Below are 17268 nucleotides of genomic sequence, written 5' to 3'. Positions count from 1 at the left end.
AAGGCATTTGGGAATTTAAGACAGATTACTTAAATCTGTTGCAGATGTTATATACTTGCTTAACTGATTAATTCTCAGTTACTGTATCAAGGTGCAATGCATTTCAGCAGCTAAAATCATACTTTCTGAATATTCTGTTGGAGTTCTAGTCAATTGTGATAACTGAAGTTGGATAAAACTTAGTTAATAGTAATAACAGTAAAACTCATCTCCAAACACTTGTTATAACTTATAAATTCATACATAAGTAGATTAAGATGTCAAAAGGAGAAAATAGCGGATTTTTTGGTGAAAGACAGTGAGTATGTCTGCATTAGCGTTTCAATACACTGGAGTAAATTTTCCAGGGAGTAAACATGCTTTGCATCTGCATTGGGAGTCACATGGTGCACTGAAAATGGTTTCCCTCTCAAGGTTAAAGCTGAGTGCCAGAGCACTGTCCAGGGCACGGCACTAGCAGTGAGGATGCAAAGACCTTCAAGAGCACGCTCTATGCGAAGGATTCTGTCCATATCAACCAGGCAATCTAGGATGGCTTGATATAAGACTACTTCATGTTGCCTGTTGAGTACAGACAAGCAGTGCATGCAGACTGATAACTGGCTCAGGCTTCACTGCTGGCAAATGTATCATGTGGACATACAGTCAGAGAGGAATAATTGATCAAGCTTCCATCCTTACTTCTTTCCATCATGCCATTCACTAATGCAGATATACCACAGAGGTATATCACTATATTAAAGTTTTGAATTTTACTTCTCATTAATTACTTTAGAATTCCACTGCAGTATGGTTACCAAAAACAAAAGCACTAGAAACAAACAAGCAAGCAAGAAAACATCTAATACCCACTTTTCATTTACTTACATTCTTTATTCTTGGCAGTGGTGGAGGCAGGAAAAAGCGAAGGTCGATATCTTTGGATCGAGCCAAACCTATAGCAGTCCTTTGATCACAGGTTTGGGCAACTGTACTGTACTGATAACCTGCAGCACAAGAGTTTAAGTGTTAGAGTTAAAACTAACCTTAAATATTTCATTTGGTTTCAAAAGTAGTTTCTGATCTACTTTGTTAATGTAAAACAAAACCACCTCTCTGCAACCTACTTAAATAACCTCCAATTTTGTAATCACAAATTCGAAAAGACAAACACTGCATATGTCAGACCAGTGCTATACTAAACTGAAATATACTTGGGCAATTGTTCATTATAGATCACTTTGATAAAGGCCCTCAGATATAAGTTGAGCACAATAAAATCAAATGTTCAGTATTGCCACTGTGAAAAGACTACAAGGACTACAAATTTAAGCTTAATCCTCTGGGCTTGAGTCAAAATTTGAAAGGAATATGCATATTTTTTTCTGCATACAGTATTAAAAACCACAGCCTTAAATCCCAATGCTGCCAAGACACAGACACCTAATTTTATGTGATACAAAAGCTATGTTTCAATAAAATTACTGAAGTCTCAAAATCAGGTGACCTCAGAAAAGGCAGGATAGCACCACAGTACAGTTTTAAGTAGTCTTCCCTTACTGAAGATACAAGACAGGCTTTCGTTTACCCTACTGAAGGGAAACCAGATTTAAATGGTAACTACTGTTCCTTTCCAAAACCTGTCTACACTATAGCTGGAGAAACTGAAAATTATATACTGAAATTAAGTGGCAAACTGAAGCAAAAGAAAATGTAATCTTAAAGCACATCAGTACTTTTTATATAAAAATAAGTTTTTATCCTTGTTACTGTTATATAATTCTAGAAGAAAGCTGACAAGCCAACTAAAAATATACTTTTTACAGTCATAGGCTGACCGTCTTTTTTCTTTGATGCAGATCACTTACAGCTGCAAACTGAAGTCACTGAAGTCGTGCTTTGGACAAGAAAATTACAGTGTTTATGATAACAGGTATGCTGAACAATTTGGTCCTAGCTGTGAAAATCTAGCACATATTTTCAGTCTTAATCTTTCTTCAACTTGGTTTTGGAAATAAAGTTTTTAAAAAGCCTATTTCCCTCATAAGGTAGTTGGCAAGAATAATTAGTGTTTGCAAAATATCAAAATACTACAGCAGTGTGCACTACACAAAAAATAAGATAATGAAAAGCAACTAGATTCCTGTGTACTGGCCACATTGTGCACTGAGATCTCCTGTTAACAGATTGTCCTCTCCTCCAAACATGAGGCGGTTATACTGGACTAGTACACATAGCTTCAATTTTGGCACATCCTAGCTTTCAAACATTATCAAACACAGATTTTTGATGTAAACTGCTTGGGGTAATTTATTAGAATTTTACAGAGGAAATCTAAAACAAAATGAACCCCATGATGTGGAATTGCACTGGAAGAGTGAAAGGTTCTCAACTGACTGGACTACCAGAATAATGAGAGACAAGATTAGAGTGCCACCTAGTTTATATGGACTAGTGATGAAGGGGGGAAAGGGACATATAATACACCTCCCCATCCCACACTTTCCATTTCAAGGACATTCACTGCTAGGTGAACAGGGAGAACTTATTACTACTGAATAATAATAATAACTAGGATGGAAAACAGCTTACAAACAATGCTTGCACATGCAAGCCCTCTACCTCTAGTTTGTCATCACTACCTACTAGCTCCTAACCAATTTTTCTTGACTCAACCATGGGTTTAAACCCACTTCCCTACAAAGCCTTATAAAAATCACTGCCAGAACTAGTGACCTTGTTAGCAGTCCCAACAGAAAAGCTGGTGAACTAATGAGCATGAACTGCTCTCCCACACAAGGGCAGTGGCTGCAGCTCCCTGGTGGAGAAACAGTCCCACACTGCAGACACACTGTATCAGGGTACTAGGAAAGAAGAATTACTTGAAATTTAAATAAAACCTCCACATTTTAGACCAAATCTCAGAGCTTATTTACACTACTTGCAGCTACTAGCTTGTTTTCATGTTGGTAGCAGACATGCAAGAGCTAAGTGAGACTTTGTCACATTTCTGGGATGAATTAGACTACATCAGCATACATTACCATGCCAGTGAGTGTTGTTTGCCAGGTCCTGTACAGCCTGCAGTCGGACCTCTTTGTCTTCTGACCGACATCTCCTTAGGAGCAGCCATAAGGCACACTCATGATCTTCTACATCAAATGTACTGAACTGTTCTTTTACCACGAAACAAATAAAATACAGGTTACTATTGATAAGCATTTTAACAGTTATGTTTCTATTCATTGAGTAAAAAAAAAAATTAAAAAAAATCTGTTTAATATTTGAATATTAGTCATTAACAGTAGAGTGTAATGTTTTAATATTAAATTAGTACAACAAACAATGACAGAATGGCATTAGTAAAATGCTGATCCTTGAATTAATGGGATAATTTTGATTAATTTTAGTGGCACCAAGTTGATATGTCATATATATGTTACACATACACACCCTGGCTGGCACTTACCAACCAGAACTGCCAGCTTCCAGCAGGAGCTGGAAATGATTAGCAACTCTTGAGGCTCTGACCTTGAACAATTAACTTCATATCACCACAGTGGATGTACATATTGTTAGAATAATTTAACAGATAGTTAAATGAGAATAGATAGTATGCCTCGGGAGCACAGTTTCTTATATGAATTGAAATTCTTATTTTAAATTACTCTAAAAAGCAGTGGCACACTGTTACAAAAAGACTGTGCTGCTTTCAGTTAATATTGGCAATTCTGATGAAAGCATAATATACTTTTCTAAAATGAAATTTTGAGAGTATCTCATCCCCCAAACACCTTTTGTACACAAAACTGGTATCAAATATTAACCTGGTATCTTAAGCTTCAAGTCTCTTCTGAAAAAAGACAAAAAAAAACCCCAAACCCAAATCTCTTCCTAGTAGTCACTTTCGTTTACTTTAAGAAAAGCAATGGTTTTAATATACAGAAAATATACTAATATTCTATATTACTGCAGAAAATTAAAGTAATATTACCACCATTTCAAATACAAAAGAACACGTTAAATTTGTAAGAAGCCTCTAAAAGGCTTATGTTTTACTATTCAAAAATAATAACCCCAGATAAAGCCATGTTTTCAACACCTACCATTAAAAGGTCTCCGGAAAATTTTAGCTTCTGTTTCTAGAATTTTCCTCACTGCTTTATGGATTTCTTTTCTGGCTTTGTATGTGATACCTATGAGAGTATTTTCATATTACTAGATGTCTGAAACACAGTTCTATTAAATTATTTTTCACACACATACATATATATATATGAAATATACACACACATACATATATGTATATGGACACACATATATAAAATTATCTCATATACAGAGAACTGTATGTATAGAACTGTCTTAAAAAAAAAATACCAGCTTGAAATAAATTTGGTGAAATTGTGAAGAATACTATTTTTGTAAAAAAACTCAGGAAAAATATCTTTCCTTATATAAGGGTGACTTCCAGAATAATTCTATGCTCTAAAAAGTCTGGTTTTAGAATCCAAACAATTATGTATCTTACCTTGATATTCACTTGGATTTAGAGAAGTTGTATGTACATACACATAGGATTTAAGTTTTTCTTGATTTATAGCTTGAGTATCAATTTGCAGTAACTTCTTTAAGGACAGGACTTCATATGTAATGAATACAAAACCTCTTTAAATAAAAGAGAACCAGATATTAATATTATTTTTTTAAAAATACATGAACAATCATTTTGGTATAAATGATCCAGATTTTACCAAATACATAATAGTCTGCAGATTATTTTAATTAAGCAGAGAAAAAACTCTAAAATACTTAAAATAAGTACTATTAGAAAACATACTTCAAAACTATATTCCACCATGTCTAAAGGTCCCCTAAAATTGTCACATTTTTTTAAAGATACATGAATTAAAATTTTAACTGCATATATGTCATATATGCTTGTTAGTTACAACTTACCCTAGCATAAGCGATCCAGTTACCTTTGCAATTTGTCCTTGAAAAAATGAAAAACTCATGTCAAGCAAAGTTGTGTGCATCACCTTAATAAAAATATAGTTAGCATTTGATTACCAGACAGTAAGAATTTCAGCCACTAAAAGTAAGCTTTTAAATTTATTTTCCATTGTTCTCTGGCTTTCAGGAAATCATTATCTAAATTTACAAACAGTGAAAATATTACTTGATTTAGGATTTCCTGCTCTCCTAAGCACGATGGTAAAACATGTATCCTGCCAGTGCTATCTACTTTGAGTACTGTGGCCCATCAGTTACATTCATTGCTCAGCTGCAGGAATCAATGGCAAACTTTCTCTGCCTGCATCACTAGCATTCATTTGGAACTCCAGATTGTTTTAAGGAGTTCATGTTTTCTTATATGACGTGGATATTTCTTCAATGTCTATGAACACATTCAGGTGTACGTACATTCTTTGAAAAGTTGAGCTGATTATCTGGATGTAAGGATCTCAATACAGAGAAACTCTTATTATTACCAGTAGCAGCAAACCAAATGGAACACATCTCACCTATCATGAGCAATTTATTTTCCTCAGCATGAACTGGGAGATTTGCCCCACAACCAGCACCACCAGGTTCTGACTTTGCAAGACCACAAGAATTTTGGCATGCAGGCAAGAGGCAACTACATGTTGAAGAAATAGCTGGCAGAGAAGGTTGAAAAGGAAAAAAAAATGCAATGCTTCCTGTAGAGCAGAAATGGAAATATCTGACGACCTTTTAGTGCTCAAAAATAAACTTCAGAACTGGAAGAATTGTCATTCTATACAGAAGACATCAAAGAAAGCAGAGACTAAGTGGGGAAGACTGCAGAACTGATATCAGTAAATAAGGAGGAAGAAACAATAGAAAGAAACTTTATTCACAGTTTACGGATGTAATTGCCTCATAGCTCTAGAGGTTAAAAAAAAAATCAGGTACAAGAGAGAGTTCAAGATAGTTACTAAGACTGCATCTGGGTGGGGTGCTCATGTCATGTTCTAATTCCAGATAATCTGCTGGTGTCATTTTATATATCACTATGCAAAACAAGGTCAGAAGCAGATATCCACTTTAGGCAAATAAAAGCTTTTGATCAGAAAGTATTCAAGGATTTAGATCTTTTGTATCATTTAATTATGCATGGCGTCATACCAACAGAGATTTTTCCTTTATATTAACACTTCAGATCGATACATATAGAACTGTACTTACTGATATAATTCCATGGTACGTGTTTTTTGGTGGCTGGACCAGAAGTTCCTATTTGCCTATAGCAAAATATACAGTAAGCAGCCACTGACATCCTGTATATTGTGGAAAAAAAAAGGAAAAAGAAAAAGAAAAAAAAAAAGTAATTACTAGTCTGAGAATTACAGCAGAAAACCTGTGGTAGCTTTTTTCCCCATCTTTTTATAGCAAAGGCCATGGTAGCAAAGGTCATGATTTACAACAAAGGTCACAATAAACCATATTTATGTCATTTCACTCCATATAAAATGCTTTAATTAAAAAAGTCTATAAACTCCTCAATTTAATAGCCTGCATTTCAATTACAAGAACGTTTAAAGCTGTTTTTCATACAATTATGTGTTACTGTTGATTTTGCTGAGTATATGTCTCCAATTAACTTCTCTGCTTCTAAGTCTCCTTTCCTACTTCATGGTAGCTCTCCCTTAAATACCAGATACAGTCATTTCTCCATCAAGACATCACTCAAAATGACACAGGCTTTAACACAACTCAGTCACCAACTGCTTTTAAAGTTAATAAATTGATTGTGTTAGGAAGTAAAGCTTTTATTTTTACTAATAAGGCTCCAAGAACTATTATACTACATACTTTTGCCTTTAAAGGGTAAATCAGACTAATACTTAAAGAATGTAAAAATGCTACAGTTAATAAAAATAAGTGGTTTCTAAAATGTTCTGACTCCATGTGCTTGTGAGACTCATAGGGCATGCTTACAGGTAAAACACATCCCATTCTAGAAAAGCTACACTTAAAAGGAATGAAAACCTAGCCACAGTCATGAAGAAGAGAAGAACGTCTTCTAAAATTAAGACCTTAGCAATTCAACACTGTGAAGACGCAGAATACTGACAAGCTGCATTCTGGTCTGAATTCACTGAATGCTGAAATCAAACCAAGCAATGTTTTTTTTTTTCCCAAATAGTCACAAACAAATGCACATAACATATTTTAGAACTACCAAAGTTCTGAATGTAGAAGCAATCCAATGCAAGCATGAATCTTCTTGACAGTAATATGGTCTCCATGAAGGTAACATCTGACTGCTTCAGACATATGAAAGAATTTATTCTTCTGACCTATCTTGGATGCAATACACTGAGTTTTCCCCATTTCACAAGTAGGAAAATGAGTTAAGACAAGCACACTCCAACTTCCTTACACAATCCAGATATTATCTTGCCTCTTTTAACACACAGGACTATTCAGGAGGGACTGTAAAAGAGCCATGCTCTTTAGCCCACTGTTCAAGGTTGCATCTTAACCATTGCACAATGAAGTTTGAATAAAGTATAGTTATAGTAGTCAAGCACTGAAAAACAAGGCAATTTAGGCCAGGCAAAAGCAACAATTCCTGTTTCTACCACTTACTTATATATCTATCATTTTAAGTATTAGCCAGTGTTACTGCCTTTACATTTTATTTATATAAGAAAAGCTTACCTAAAGTTTTGAAAAGAAAGAAATTGGCTTAGACAACACACAGCAATCAAATTCCCTATATTACTTTTGCTAGAGTCAATCTGAAGTCTTAATAGATAGAATATGTAATATTTTTAGTGCAAGAACTGTGCCCAAATCCACAAAGAATATTAAACATATAATAATCACAAAATACACAAAAATCTGTTGCTGCATATACTGCAGAAGTAACATGAGGTTAATATCTTACAACAGGTGAAGTTTTAGTACCTGCACTGATACACTTATGCTGACTGAAATACTGACTCAATCTGTTTAAACAGGTTTAACTCCACAGCACTATAATATATTGAACAAATTATTATGTTTGAAACAAAGGTGTCCTTACAAAGTGCCAAATTACTTTCATACCACCACAACAACAATTAACTCCAAATAATAAAATGTCATGCATGTAAATCTTGAACGGTGAATCTGATCTTGAGATATGGGAGCCCCTGATATTCTCCCTGAATTTAAGGATATCTCTACAGACCAAAATGAGCTTATATCGTTTTTAGTGTCAGTGTCCAATTTCTGTAAACAAAGGGACTTTTCTCTTTCCTTCTGTTACTATGTCCTTGATCTTTTCCTGTTTCCCCAAAAGTTTCAAATTTTCGCTGTTCTCTTGCTTGTGTTCGGGACATTTTGGAAAAATGTCAGCATTACCCCAGCACTGCCACAATCACAACAGACAACTTCTTTGGCTTCTATCACTTCAACATCACATTTATCAATTCACTTCAAAGGGGGGCACAACACTAAGAAGCACTTTTAAGACATTAACAATCATTCCCCTGGAGATACCTCCTCCAAACGCTCTTATCTATAGTAGTTCTTTTACTATCTTTATTCATAGAATCACAGTATTCACGTTTAATCTTCTACCAAACCACAGCCTGTTACAGCAATGAACCTGTAATTCAGTGACAACAGATGCCACAACTCCGTGAATTCAAAACGCGCACCTGCAAACACAAGAGGCCAAAGCGAGCGCCATTTCTTTGTTGCCAGGAAGCTCTGTTCAGCTCTGAGAGCAAATAGGTTTAGGTGTACACAAACGCAATGCAAAGGGACCCCTTTCGCACCGTGTTTCTCTGCAAGCTGCAACGGGCCCCCCCGCCGGCGCGTGCCGAGGCCGTTGGTGCCCGCGCGGGGCCAGGACCACCGGCTGCCTCGCAACCGGGGCACATTCCAAAACACGAAACGAAACTTTTGGTAACGCAACACCTCAACGGCCAAGGAGCAAAGCGGAGACGCCTCTGTGCCTCTTTCCAAAGGGGAAAAAAACCCCAACATTTGTTGCCTTTCACAGGCCCGCAGGGGAAGCCCAAGGTACCACTGCTCTTTCCGGAGGTGCTTAACAAGCCCGGGCTCCCGCAGGGCCGACCCGCGCCCGGGCGGGGCCGCGCCGTTCGGCAGCCCGAAGCCGGGGCGGCGCAGCGGAACAGCCGCGCTCGCCGCTGAGAGCTTTCGGAGCGACCTCGAGGATAAAGTCGTTAAAATACTAATAAATATTAAACCAGGAAAGCACCGTGCAAACCCTCCGAGGTAAAGGTGCACCCACTTCGGCGGGCGGTGACGGCGGGGCTGAGATCCCCCCGTGTCCCGCCCCGCAGCCCGACCCCCACCAGACCCGCCCCCAACGGCCGCCATAACCGTGCCCCCCCACGGGCAAACACCGCCGTTACCTTCCGCTTCTCCTCCCGGCACCGGCGCGTTCCTGTGACGCCAGCACGCTGCGGCGATCTGGCCAATCCGAAGGCGAGGTCGTGAGAGGGCAGGACTGCGCATGTCGTGGCGCTGGCCGGCGGCAGCAGTTTCTCCGTCGTCAGAGCGGCTGGCGGTAGCGACGCAGGTAAAGGGCGGGTGGAACGGGGCCCTTGGGAGCCGTGGGATCTGTCGGTCGAGAGTCGTCTCGCCCGTTCACCACCCCCGGCCGTTCCAGAGGTGGGTTGGGGCTTGTCTCTTTCGCAAGGACGCGGCTCGCCTGTGGCGGCGGAAGGACCTGTATTAGGCCGCAGCCGCTGGCGGCGTGGGGCAGAGCTGCCCAGGCTGCTCTCAGGGCTGGGACCTTTAGTTTTCACAGCTGAGTGCCACACCCGAGTCGGCCCTTCGCCACTTGGCTGAAGAGCAGGGCAGCGCTGCTGGTCCGGGGGGCTGTGGGTTATCTTGAAGGATCTCAGAGTTCAACCAGGGTGTTGTTTCTTTTCCTTTTAGATTTCTGCTGTTTACGTGTGTAACCCAAAGCAAGAGTTGTTCTTGTCACCTTTTTTGGTATTTATAAGAGAAGTGGGAAGATGGTGAATGTTCTGAAAGGTGTCCTGATTGAATGGTTAGTAACAGCACTTACTGTCTTTTGTTGTGTCAACGTCTACTTATCTCTTTAGAGCTGGAAATATTGTAAGTCACTTAACAGTCTAGACAAAAAAAAAAAAAATTGTGAGGAGGGGGCATGCTGAACAATCAGACAGAAGTGTGGCCTTTGAGGGAAGCAGAGGGGCACTTGTAGGTAATCCTAAATCCAAACTCCTTTTTCTTTTCAAGATATTATTTTTCTACTTATGCTTAACCATTAGATGTTCCATATTGTTCTTTCTGTTGCTTACAAATAATATTTGTTGTTGTTGTTTGTGAGCAATGTGTTTCTTTACTGATTCTAGAGGGAGATAATTTTTCATCCTTTCTTTTCTGTCTTTTTAAACTCCAGTCCAAATTCTGTTCAAGACTGAAATGTGGTTCTCTTTGTAGATCATACCTGAATATGCTTGTAGTTTGTAAAAGAAAGCTTTTGATAATGTGCAGTATAAAAGTTTTAATGCAATCTGAAGTCTCTAGACTAAGAGCCAGATAACTGATTGCCTCCAAAGTAAAAAGAATTATCAGTCAAGATTTGTAGGGTCATTGCGTAGCATTATATGACATACAAGATTTCTACTGTACACTTGAATTGTAAACATATTAACAGTTAACAACTGCACAAAAGCAGAAGAATGTTGAACCTCTTGTGATGTGCCTGCATTGTGCATATAGCTGTGAGCTTGCTGCAGTGAACATCTGAGCTAACTGGATGTCTAATAGCTCTGTTTGAGAAGTTCAGAGCCTAAACTTTGCTATAAAAAGTCTGTCTTCTCAAATTTGTCTCCATGCTAGTATGTTGGAAAACCTTCTGAAGCAAAAGAAATATCCTGCCTACAGTTAGTCTACTCATTTTAGTCATGCATCTGCAGGTTTGTGGATAATATTAAAGGCTGGGTTTAGAGTTGCTGGATAGGGGGCAGGGGAAGTGTTTGGTTTCATAGTGCATGTCTTTGCACCATGTATGCTTTTAGGGAAAGGTGAATTGGTCCTTGTAATGCATTTAAAAGAGAGGAGATTAGCTAAGTGTTCTGTTAATATTTACTGTGTTATTAAGAATTACTATGTTGCCAAAACAACTATGTTCACAATTTTGAAAGTTGTCCTGAACTGATTCCAATTTCCTGTTTTTCTTGCACATCGTTGTTGCAATTGCACATTGTTGTTGCAATCAAATGCTGTTTTACCAAAGAGCATGTTTTTCCTGTGTCAGAATAATATTGTCTGAGTTTTTCAGAATTTTAGTGGATCGAAGAGCTTATATTTTGAAGCCGGTTTATCTAGCTGCTTAGTATAATGCAGCTGTTTCAATTACCTGTAATTTCCATACTTCCAAAAGGTTTTCTTTTAAACACTTAATTTACAAGGCAACATCATGAAAAAGAAGAGACTATTTAGTTACAGTGTGATAAATGTACAATTCATACATGACAACTTCTTCTCTGTGCTATGCTACTTTGAGTAAGATCTGTGGTCTCTTGAGTTTTGGTTACCTTTAAACTAAAGTATGCTGTAAGAAAACATGTTTTAATGGTGCTATTTCTGAAGATAGAAATGTAAGTTCAAACCTCAGTAAGGGTTGTGGGGTTTTGTGTTGGTGGTTTTTTGTTTTGTTTTTTTGTTGTTGTTGAGGTTTTTTTAAGCTACTTTAACAGCAGTATAGGGTCACTTCTCTGCCAATCAGACAGCCAGTTCTTCTCTTTAGACTTCATTATCGGTTTATTTTATCTTTAACCCAAACATTACTATTGTGAAGGAAGCTACTTTTTCAAAAGCTACATAAGCTTTCTTTAAATTATGAGCAACTCTTGAAATTAATATTAATTTTCCAAAGGACCTAGGGTGTGTCTTCAAAGGATGGTTTTGTTTGCTCGTTTATAACCGTATCTTTTTACAATGAGGTGGGATCTTATGTGTGTTTGTCTCTACAGCGACCCAGCAATGAAGCAGTTTCTGCTGTACTTGGATGAGTCAAATGCACTGGGAAAGAAGTTCATCATACAAGACCTGGATGAAACCCATGTGTTTGTATTAGCTGAGTTGGTTAACTTCCTCCAGGAGAGAGTGGGCGAGTTGATGGACCAGAACTCTTTTCCTATTACTCAGAAGTAAAAAGACTAGAATAACGAGATTACTGTGAGTTTTGGAAGAGTGAATGTCAATAGCTCGAGTTGTTACAGTTTTAGTAGATACTCTGTGGTTTCTGTAGATACTTTGTGTTGTGTTCTACATGGAAGTGGCTACTCTAGAAAAATGATCATTTTCATAGACAAAATACTCTTGAATTGTATTTTATTTCTCATTGTGATATCTTTATTAAAATCCTTAAAATGATACACTTGAGGACTTGCCTAGAGAATTATTGATGCATGCTCTCTGTTTTTCCTTTAGGATTTTTATCTTGCAAGGTGGTATGACCCAAAGCTTGGAGTGGTGTTTCTGTATTGGAATGCTATATGAACTCCTCTGACATGTTACATTCCTGTGGAATTTATTAAATCTGGTTATAGTGTGACTGATAGAATGTAAAGTATGTCTGTTGAAGTATGATAGAACATCTTGATAAATTGAAGGCATTGTCAGGTACTGCTTTAACTTAATGGGTTTTATACACCAAAATGAAAGTTGGTATGAGTTTTCTTTTTGTTTAGTTGGTTTAGTTTTATTTGGTTTGGTTTTGGTGTTTGTTTTTTTTTTTTTGTTACTTTTGTTGTGTGTGTGTTTTCTCCCCAAACATTTTACAAATGCTCTGTACTACTTGCCTACTTTTACCAAGGTTATGTTTTCTGTGTTTTGGGTGTGGTGGTGGGAATCTAGGAGTTTGGAGAGAAGGGAAGGATATGGGGGGGTGGGGACAACAAAAGCCATTATCCCAGATCATATTTTAATTGTAAACTGATTATTTGTATATCAACAATAGCAAATCAAAGGGCTAACATAAATGGGAGACCAGTCCTTTAGATATAATTGATTGTATTTTTCCACTGAAGCTAATACCTAGTCACAATAAGCTATGTGATCAGGAAGGGGAAATAAAGACTTAGTAGCTCTACCTGTGAAGAAGAAAGCTGGTTTTGGCTTTTTTGGAGTGTTGGGTGATTTGTGATAATGATGGTGGTTTTTTCTTCAGCTTAGCTCTTCCTTAATTATTGTGCTTCGCTGCAAAGAAAGAGGCTTACAATTTCATAGATTTTCCTCTCTTAGAGCAGAAATTCAGGTTTATACTTGTAACTCATCTCAGACACTGGCTTATTTATTAAGTTAGCTAGTGCATTATGCTAAAACGTGTGAAGATTCCTGTCTACAATTATGGCAGATACAGATGACAGAAACAGAAATAATAACAAGTTTTACCTTTTCTCTTATCCTACATCTTACTCAAAGTAGTCAAATTTGTTCAATTTTTAAGTAATCATTTTTAAATGAGAGACTTCTAGGATATTGCTTCAAGGCTTGGTTTTCAGAGGTGCTGATGTACATCAGATGCTATTTTTTTATCTCTAGGGGAAGAAAATTGTAAGCAGGATGTTTTTTCTAAGGAACAGTTTTCCTTACTGACTCTCCCACTGTTGCTTTTTTGCTTTTCCAGTAGCTATGAGATTAGTTGGTGGGTTTTTTTTCCAAGTAATAGGGAAGCTTTGGGAAAATGTTTTATTAGATGTTTTTAATCAAAAAGCTGTCTGAAGAAAGTTCTGTAGAATTGCAAATATTCAGGCTTACGTGAATGAGCAAATAGCCCTGGGGAATATGTAGCTCCCTGTAGTTTCTGGTTCGCCCCCATCTCTCTGACTCTGTAGAACAGTGGGTTTTAGTCAAAGTGGTTTCATCTCTTGGTTTGGTTTGGTTTGTTTGTTTTTTGTTTTTTTTTTTTTTTTTGAGTGGATGCTTCCCCAGTAACGTGGATCAAAAACCAGCTTACCTTGAAATAAAAAGCTGAAAATGGTATGAGTGGTTTGTGGTTCCTTACCTCTTTCTTGAGATTGGTCAAACATTGATCTTGTAAATGTTATTTTGTGGAAGATTATTGGAGCTCTTTTAACGGAGAGATAGTCAGTAGTCTTAACATGGCATGGTAGCTTAATGCAGTTTATTTAGAAGTGTCTTATAACCTTTCTTCAGAATCCTAGTTTATTTTTCATCCAGATTTTGATGAAAGCTAAATGATCCACCACTGTCTCTTTAAATGATGGTGTTTGAAAAGTAATGTTAGAATTGCACCTGTTAAACTTCTCTCTATTTAGCATATCTAGTGCTACATTTCTATTGTGATTTTCATGTTGAGTCTATGATAAACTTCTGACAGTCTTTGTCTTTTTCTCCTGGTTAATTGTACAGTTTTACCTGTATTTTAGCTTATATTTTCAGTTATAAACATCTTATATAATACAGAGGGATAGAAGTTCTAAGCTGTATAAATTGAACAGTTAGGCACGCATTTTTATACTCTTTGCTCTCAGTCTTTTTTGAGCAAACATGTTTATGAATTTTAACTTCTAAACCTGTCAAAACTTAGCTCCTTCCTGCAACCTTACCAGGCCTAGCTGATTCTATGCTGGAAGAATAAACAAAAGATATAAAGAAGCAAATTGGTGTTGCCTTATGGGATCTAAGGAGCTGAGTTGTTTGTAGTTTCTAGGGTCTTTAATTATGCAGAATGGTTAAGGAAATCCAATGAAGAAGCTGTTAGATTATGTATATGTATTAAAAACAAACAAACCCACCAAACAAAAATGCCCAGGTGTTTCTGGGGTTTATTAAATTTGGGCCTCAGAAAGCTTTTTTAAATTTATTTTTAATGCATATAGTCTGAAAACAAATATGCTTTTTAAAATATAGACATATACATACGTGTATATATGTATATATCCATCCCAGATGGGAGAAAAGCATATACTAGCTTTAAAAATGTCAAGACATTTTGAGATACTTAACATTTATGCTTACAGACTTTAAATATTTTTGCTGGCTTTCATTCAGGTATGAGGTAGTATTGGTGAGTTGAACTGAAGGAACGAAACATTGTGTTAAGGATCTCTTAATTTTTGTAAAGGCTGGAAGCATTTCAGAATAAAAGGTTAAGGAGATCTGTTTAAAAATATACATGTTTTGTTAGTAGAGTTAATATGGTGCGAGCATCAGCTCTTGCTGTATTTGGAATATAGTATGTTAATTTAACATTTCTATCCATAGGTGGTAAGTTCACTTGGTTTTGGTGTCTAGCATAGGGACTATACTCTGCTCAGGTCCATCTTGGGCAGCAAAAATAGAGCTTGAATGACACACTTTTTGTTGCTTCTTGTTGAATCAACAAGTTTTATCTTAATGGGTTTCACTCCTAAGGGCTGAGATGGTGCTTCACTTTCTGCTTTCAGTCTGTTAAAAGTATCTTGTCTACTGGAAGAGGAATATGGTACAAAAATTAGCTAAAGGACGCTTATTTGAACTTAATTTCTTGTTTGCTAGTTATTTATAATTAGTAGCTCTGAAAAAGCTTGCAAGTTTACTTGTTTGTGTTTTCCTATATAAACAGTTGCTCTTGGGTAGTTACTCTAACTTTGACAAGCGTCTCAATACCACTTTCACTAACAGAAATGCGGAGGCTAAATAGTAATATTTAAACACTGACAGGCTCTTGGGGCCCTGACACCTCCCTGGGGAGCCTGTTTCAGTGCTCCATCACCCTCTGGGTGAAGAACCTTTTCCTAATGTCCAACTTAAATGAGGGGGCTCACCCCAGCAGCCCACTGAGCCCCTTTCCCAGCCTCCCCAGGCACCCCCTCCACCAACAGTCCTTTCTTTCCTCACAGCCACCTGCAACCAGGCTCCCTCCACGCACACTTCCCGCACCCTGACACCCTTCGCCCAGCACAACTGGCCTCGGCCACCCTCACATCCCTCGGCCACCCTCACATCCCTCGGCCACCCTCACATCCCTCGGCCACCCTCACATCCCTCGGCCACCCTCACATCCCTCGGCCACCCTCACATCCCTCGGCCACCCTCACATCCCTCGGCCACCCTCACATCCCTCGGCCACCCTCACATCCCTCGGCCACCCTCACATCCCTCGGCCACCCTCACATCCCTCGGCCACCCTCACATCCCTCGGCCACCCTCACATCCCTCGGCCACCCTCACATCCCTCGGCCACCCTCACATCCCTCGGCCACCCTCACATCCCTCGGCCACCCTCACATCCCTCGGCCACCCTCACATCCCTCGGCCACCCTCACATCCCTCGGCCACCCTCACATCCCTCGGCCACCCTCACATCCCTCGGCCACCCTCACATCCCTCGGCCACCCTCACATCCCTCGGCCACCCTCACATCCCTCGGCCACCCTCACATCCCTCGGCCACCCTCACATCCCTCGGCCACCCTCACATCCCTCGGCCACCCTCACATCCCTCGGCCACCCTCACATCCCTCGGCCACCCTCACATCCCTCGGCCACCCTCACATCCCTCGGCCACCCTCACATCCCTCGGCCACCCTCACATCCCTCGGCCACCCTCACATCCCTCGGCCACCCTCACATCCCTCGGCCACCCTCACATCCCTCGGCCACCCTCACATCCCTCGGCCACCCTCACATCCCTCGGCCACCCTCACATCCCTCGGCCACCCTCACATCCCTCGGCCACCCTCACATCCCTCGGCCACCCTCACATCCCTCGGCCACCCTCACATCCCTCGGCCACCCTCACATCCCTCGGCCACCCTCACATCCCTCGGCCACCCTCACATCCCTCGGCCACCCTCACATCCCTCGGCCACCCTCACATCCCTCGGCCACCCTCACATCCCTCGGCCACCCTCACATCCCTCGGCCACCCTCACATCCCTCGGCCACCCTCACATCCCTCGGCCACCCTCACATCCCTCGGCCACCCTCACATCCCTCGGCCACCCTCACATCCCTCGGCCACCCTCACATCCCTCGGCCACCCTCACATCCCTCGGCCACCCTCACATCCCTCGGCCACCCTCACATCCCTCGGCCACCCTCACATCCCTCGGCCACCCTCACATCCCTCGGCCACCCTCACATCCCTCGGCCACCCTCACATCCCTCGGCCACCCTCACATCCCTCGGCCACCCTCACATCCCTCGGCCACCCTCACATCCCTCGGCCACCCTCACATCCCTCGGCCACCCTCACATCCCTCGGCCACCCTCACATCCCTCGGCCACCCTCACATCCCTCGGCCACCCTCAC

At 39.9% G+C, this 17268-nt stretch overlaps 2 protein-coding genes across 10 annotated transcripts in view; one reads left to right on the top strand and one right to left on the bottom strand.

Annotated features, from left to right (window-relative positions):
• The window catches only part of SERAC1 (serine active site containing 1), a 36139-nt gene extending 26723 nt beyond the window's left edge, over positions 1 to 9416 (bottom strand). For 4 of the 7 annotated variants that reach the window (XR_013921938.1, XR_013921939.1, XM_080341213.1 and 1 more), the window contains exons 1-6: positions 6193 to 6791; positions 4939 to 4975; positions 4511 to 4647; positions 4086 to 4175; positions 3024 to 3155; positions 868 to 986 (exon numbers count right to left, since the gene is read on the bottom strand). Coding sequence is in view for 5 of the 7 variants with exons in the window: in XM_080341213.1 (XP_080197339.1) it covers positions 868 to 986; positions 3024 to 3155; positions 4086 to 4175; positions 4511 to 4647; positions 4939 to 4975; positions 6193 to 6421 (744 nt within the window). In the remaining 2 variants the exon portion in view is untranslated. Of the gene's footprint in view, positions 1 to 867; positions 987 to 3023; positions 3156 to 4085; positions 4176 to 4510; positions 4648 to 4938; positions 5022 to 6192; positions 6792 to 9380 lie in introns of those variants that run through there. The other 3 variants (XM_080341215.1, XM_080341216.1, XM_080341217.1) reach the window with 3 other exon arrangements.
• A 49-nt stretch (positions 9417 to 9465) lies between these two features.
• On the top strand, positions 9466 to 13990 carry GTF2H5 (general transcription factor IIH subunit 5). 3 transcript variants are annotated; one of them, XM_080342734.1, is made up of 4 exons: positions 9466 to 9547; positions 9910 to 10024; positions 11979 to 12183; positions 12439 to 13990. In XM_080342734.1, exons 2-3 carry the CDS (start codon positions 9990 to 9992, stop codon positions 12157 to 12159), a joined length of 216 nt encoding a protein of 71 aa, XP_080198860.1. In that variant the 5' UTR covers positions 9466 to 9547; positions 9910 to 9989; the 3' UTR covers positions 12160 to 12183; positions 12439 to 13990. The 3 variants fall into 3 exon arrangements, with proteins under 3 accessions (XP_080198860.1, XP_080198858.1, XP_080198859.1); XM_080342732.1 differs by having other exon boundaries at positions 11979 to 13990; XM_080342733.1 differs by having other exon boundaries at positions 9501 to 9639; positions 11979 to 13990.
• The last annotated feature ends 3278 nt before the right edge of the window (positions 13991 to 17268 follow it).

Source organism: Nesoenas mayeri (assembly GCF_963082525.1).
Source record: "Nesoenas mayeri genome assembly, chromosome: 3".
Classification (NCBI taxonomy): domain Eukaryota; kingdom Metazoa; phylum Chordata; class Aves; order Columbiformes; family Columbidae; genus Nesoenas; species Nesoenas mayeri.
The sequence above is the reverse complement of the archived record's forward strand: the minus strand, read 5'-3'. Positions and strand labels throughout refer to the sequence as shown.

Excerpts from the sequence above, each read along its gene's own strand:
- GTF2H5 (XM_080342734.1), top strand. The coding sequence starts at position 9,990 with ATGGTGAATGTTCTGAAAGGTGTCCTGATTGAATG. Across the intron at positions 10,025-11,978 it reads AAAGGTGTCCTGATTGAATG|CGACCCAGCAATGAAGCAGT; the intron begins GTTAGTAACAGC and ends TTGTCTCTACAG.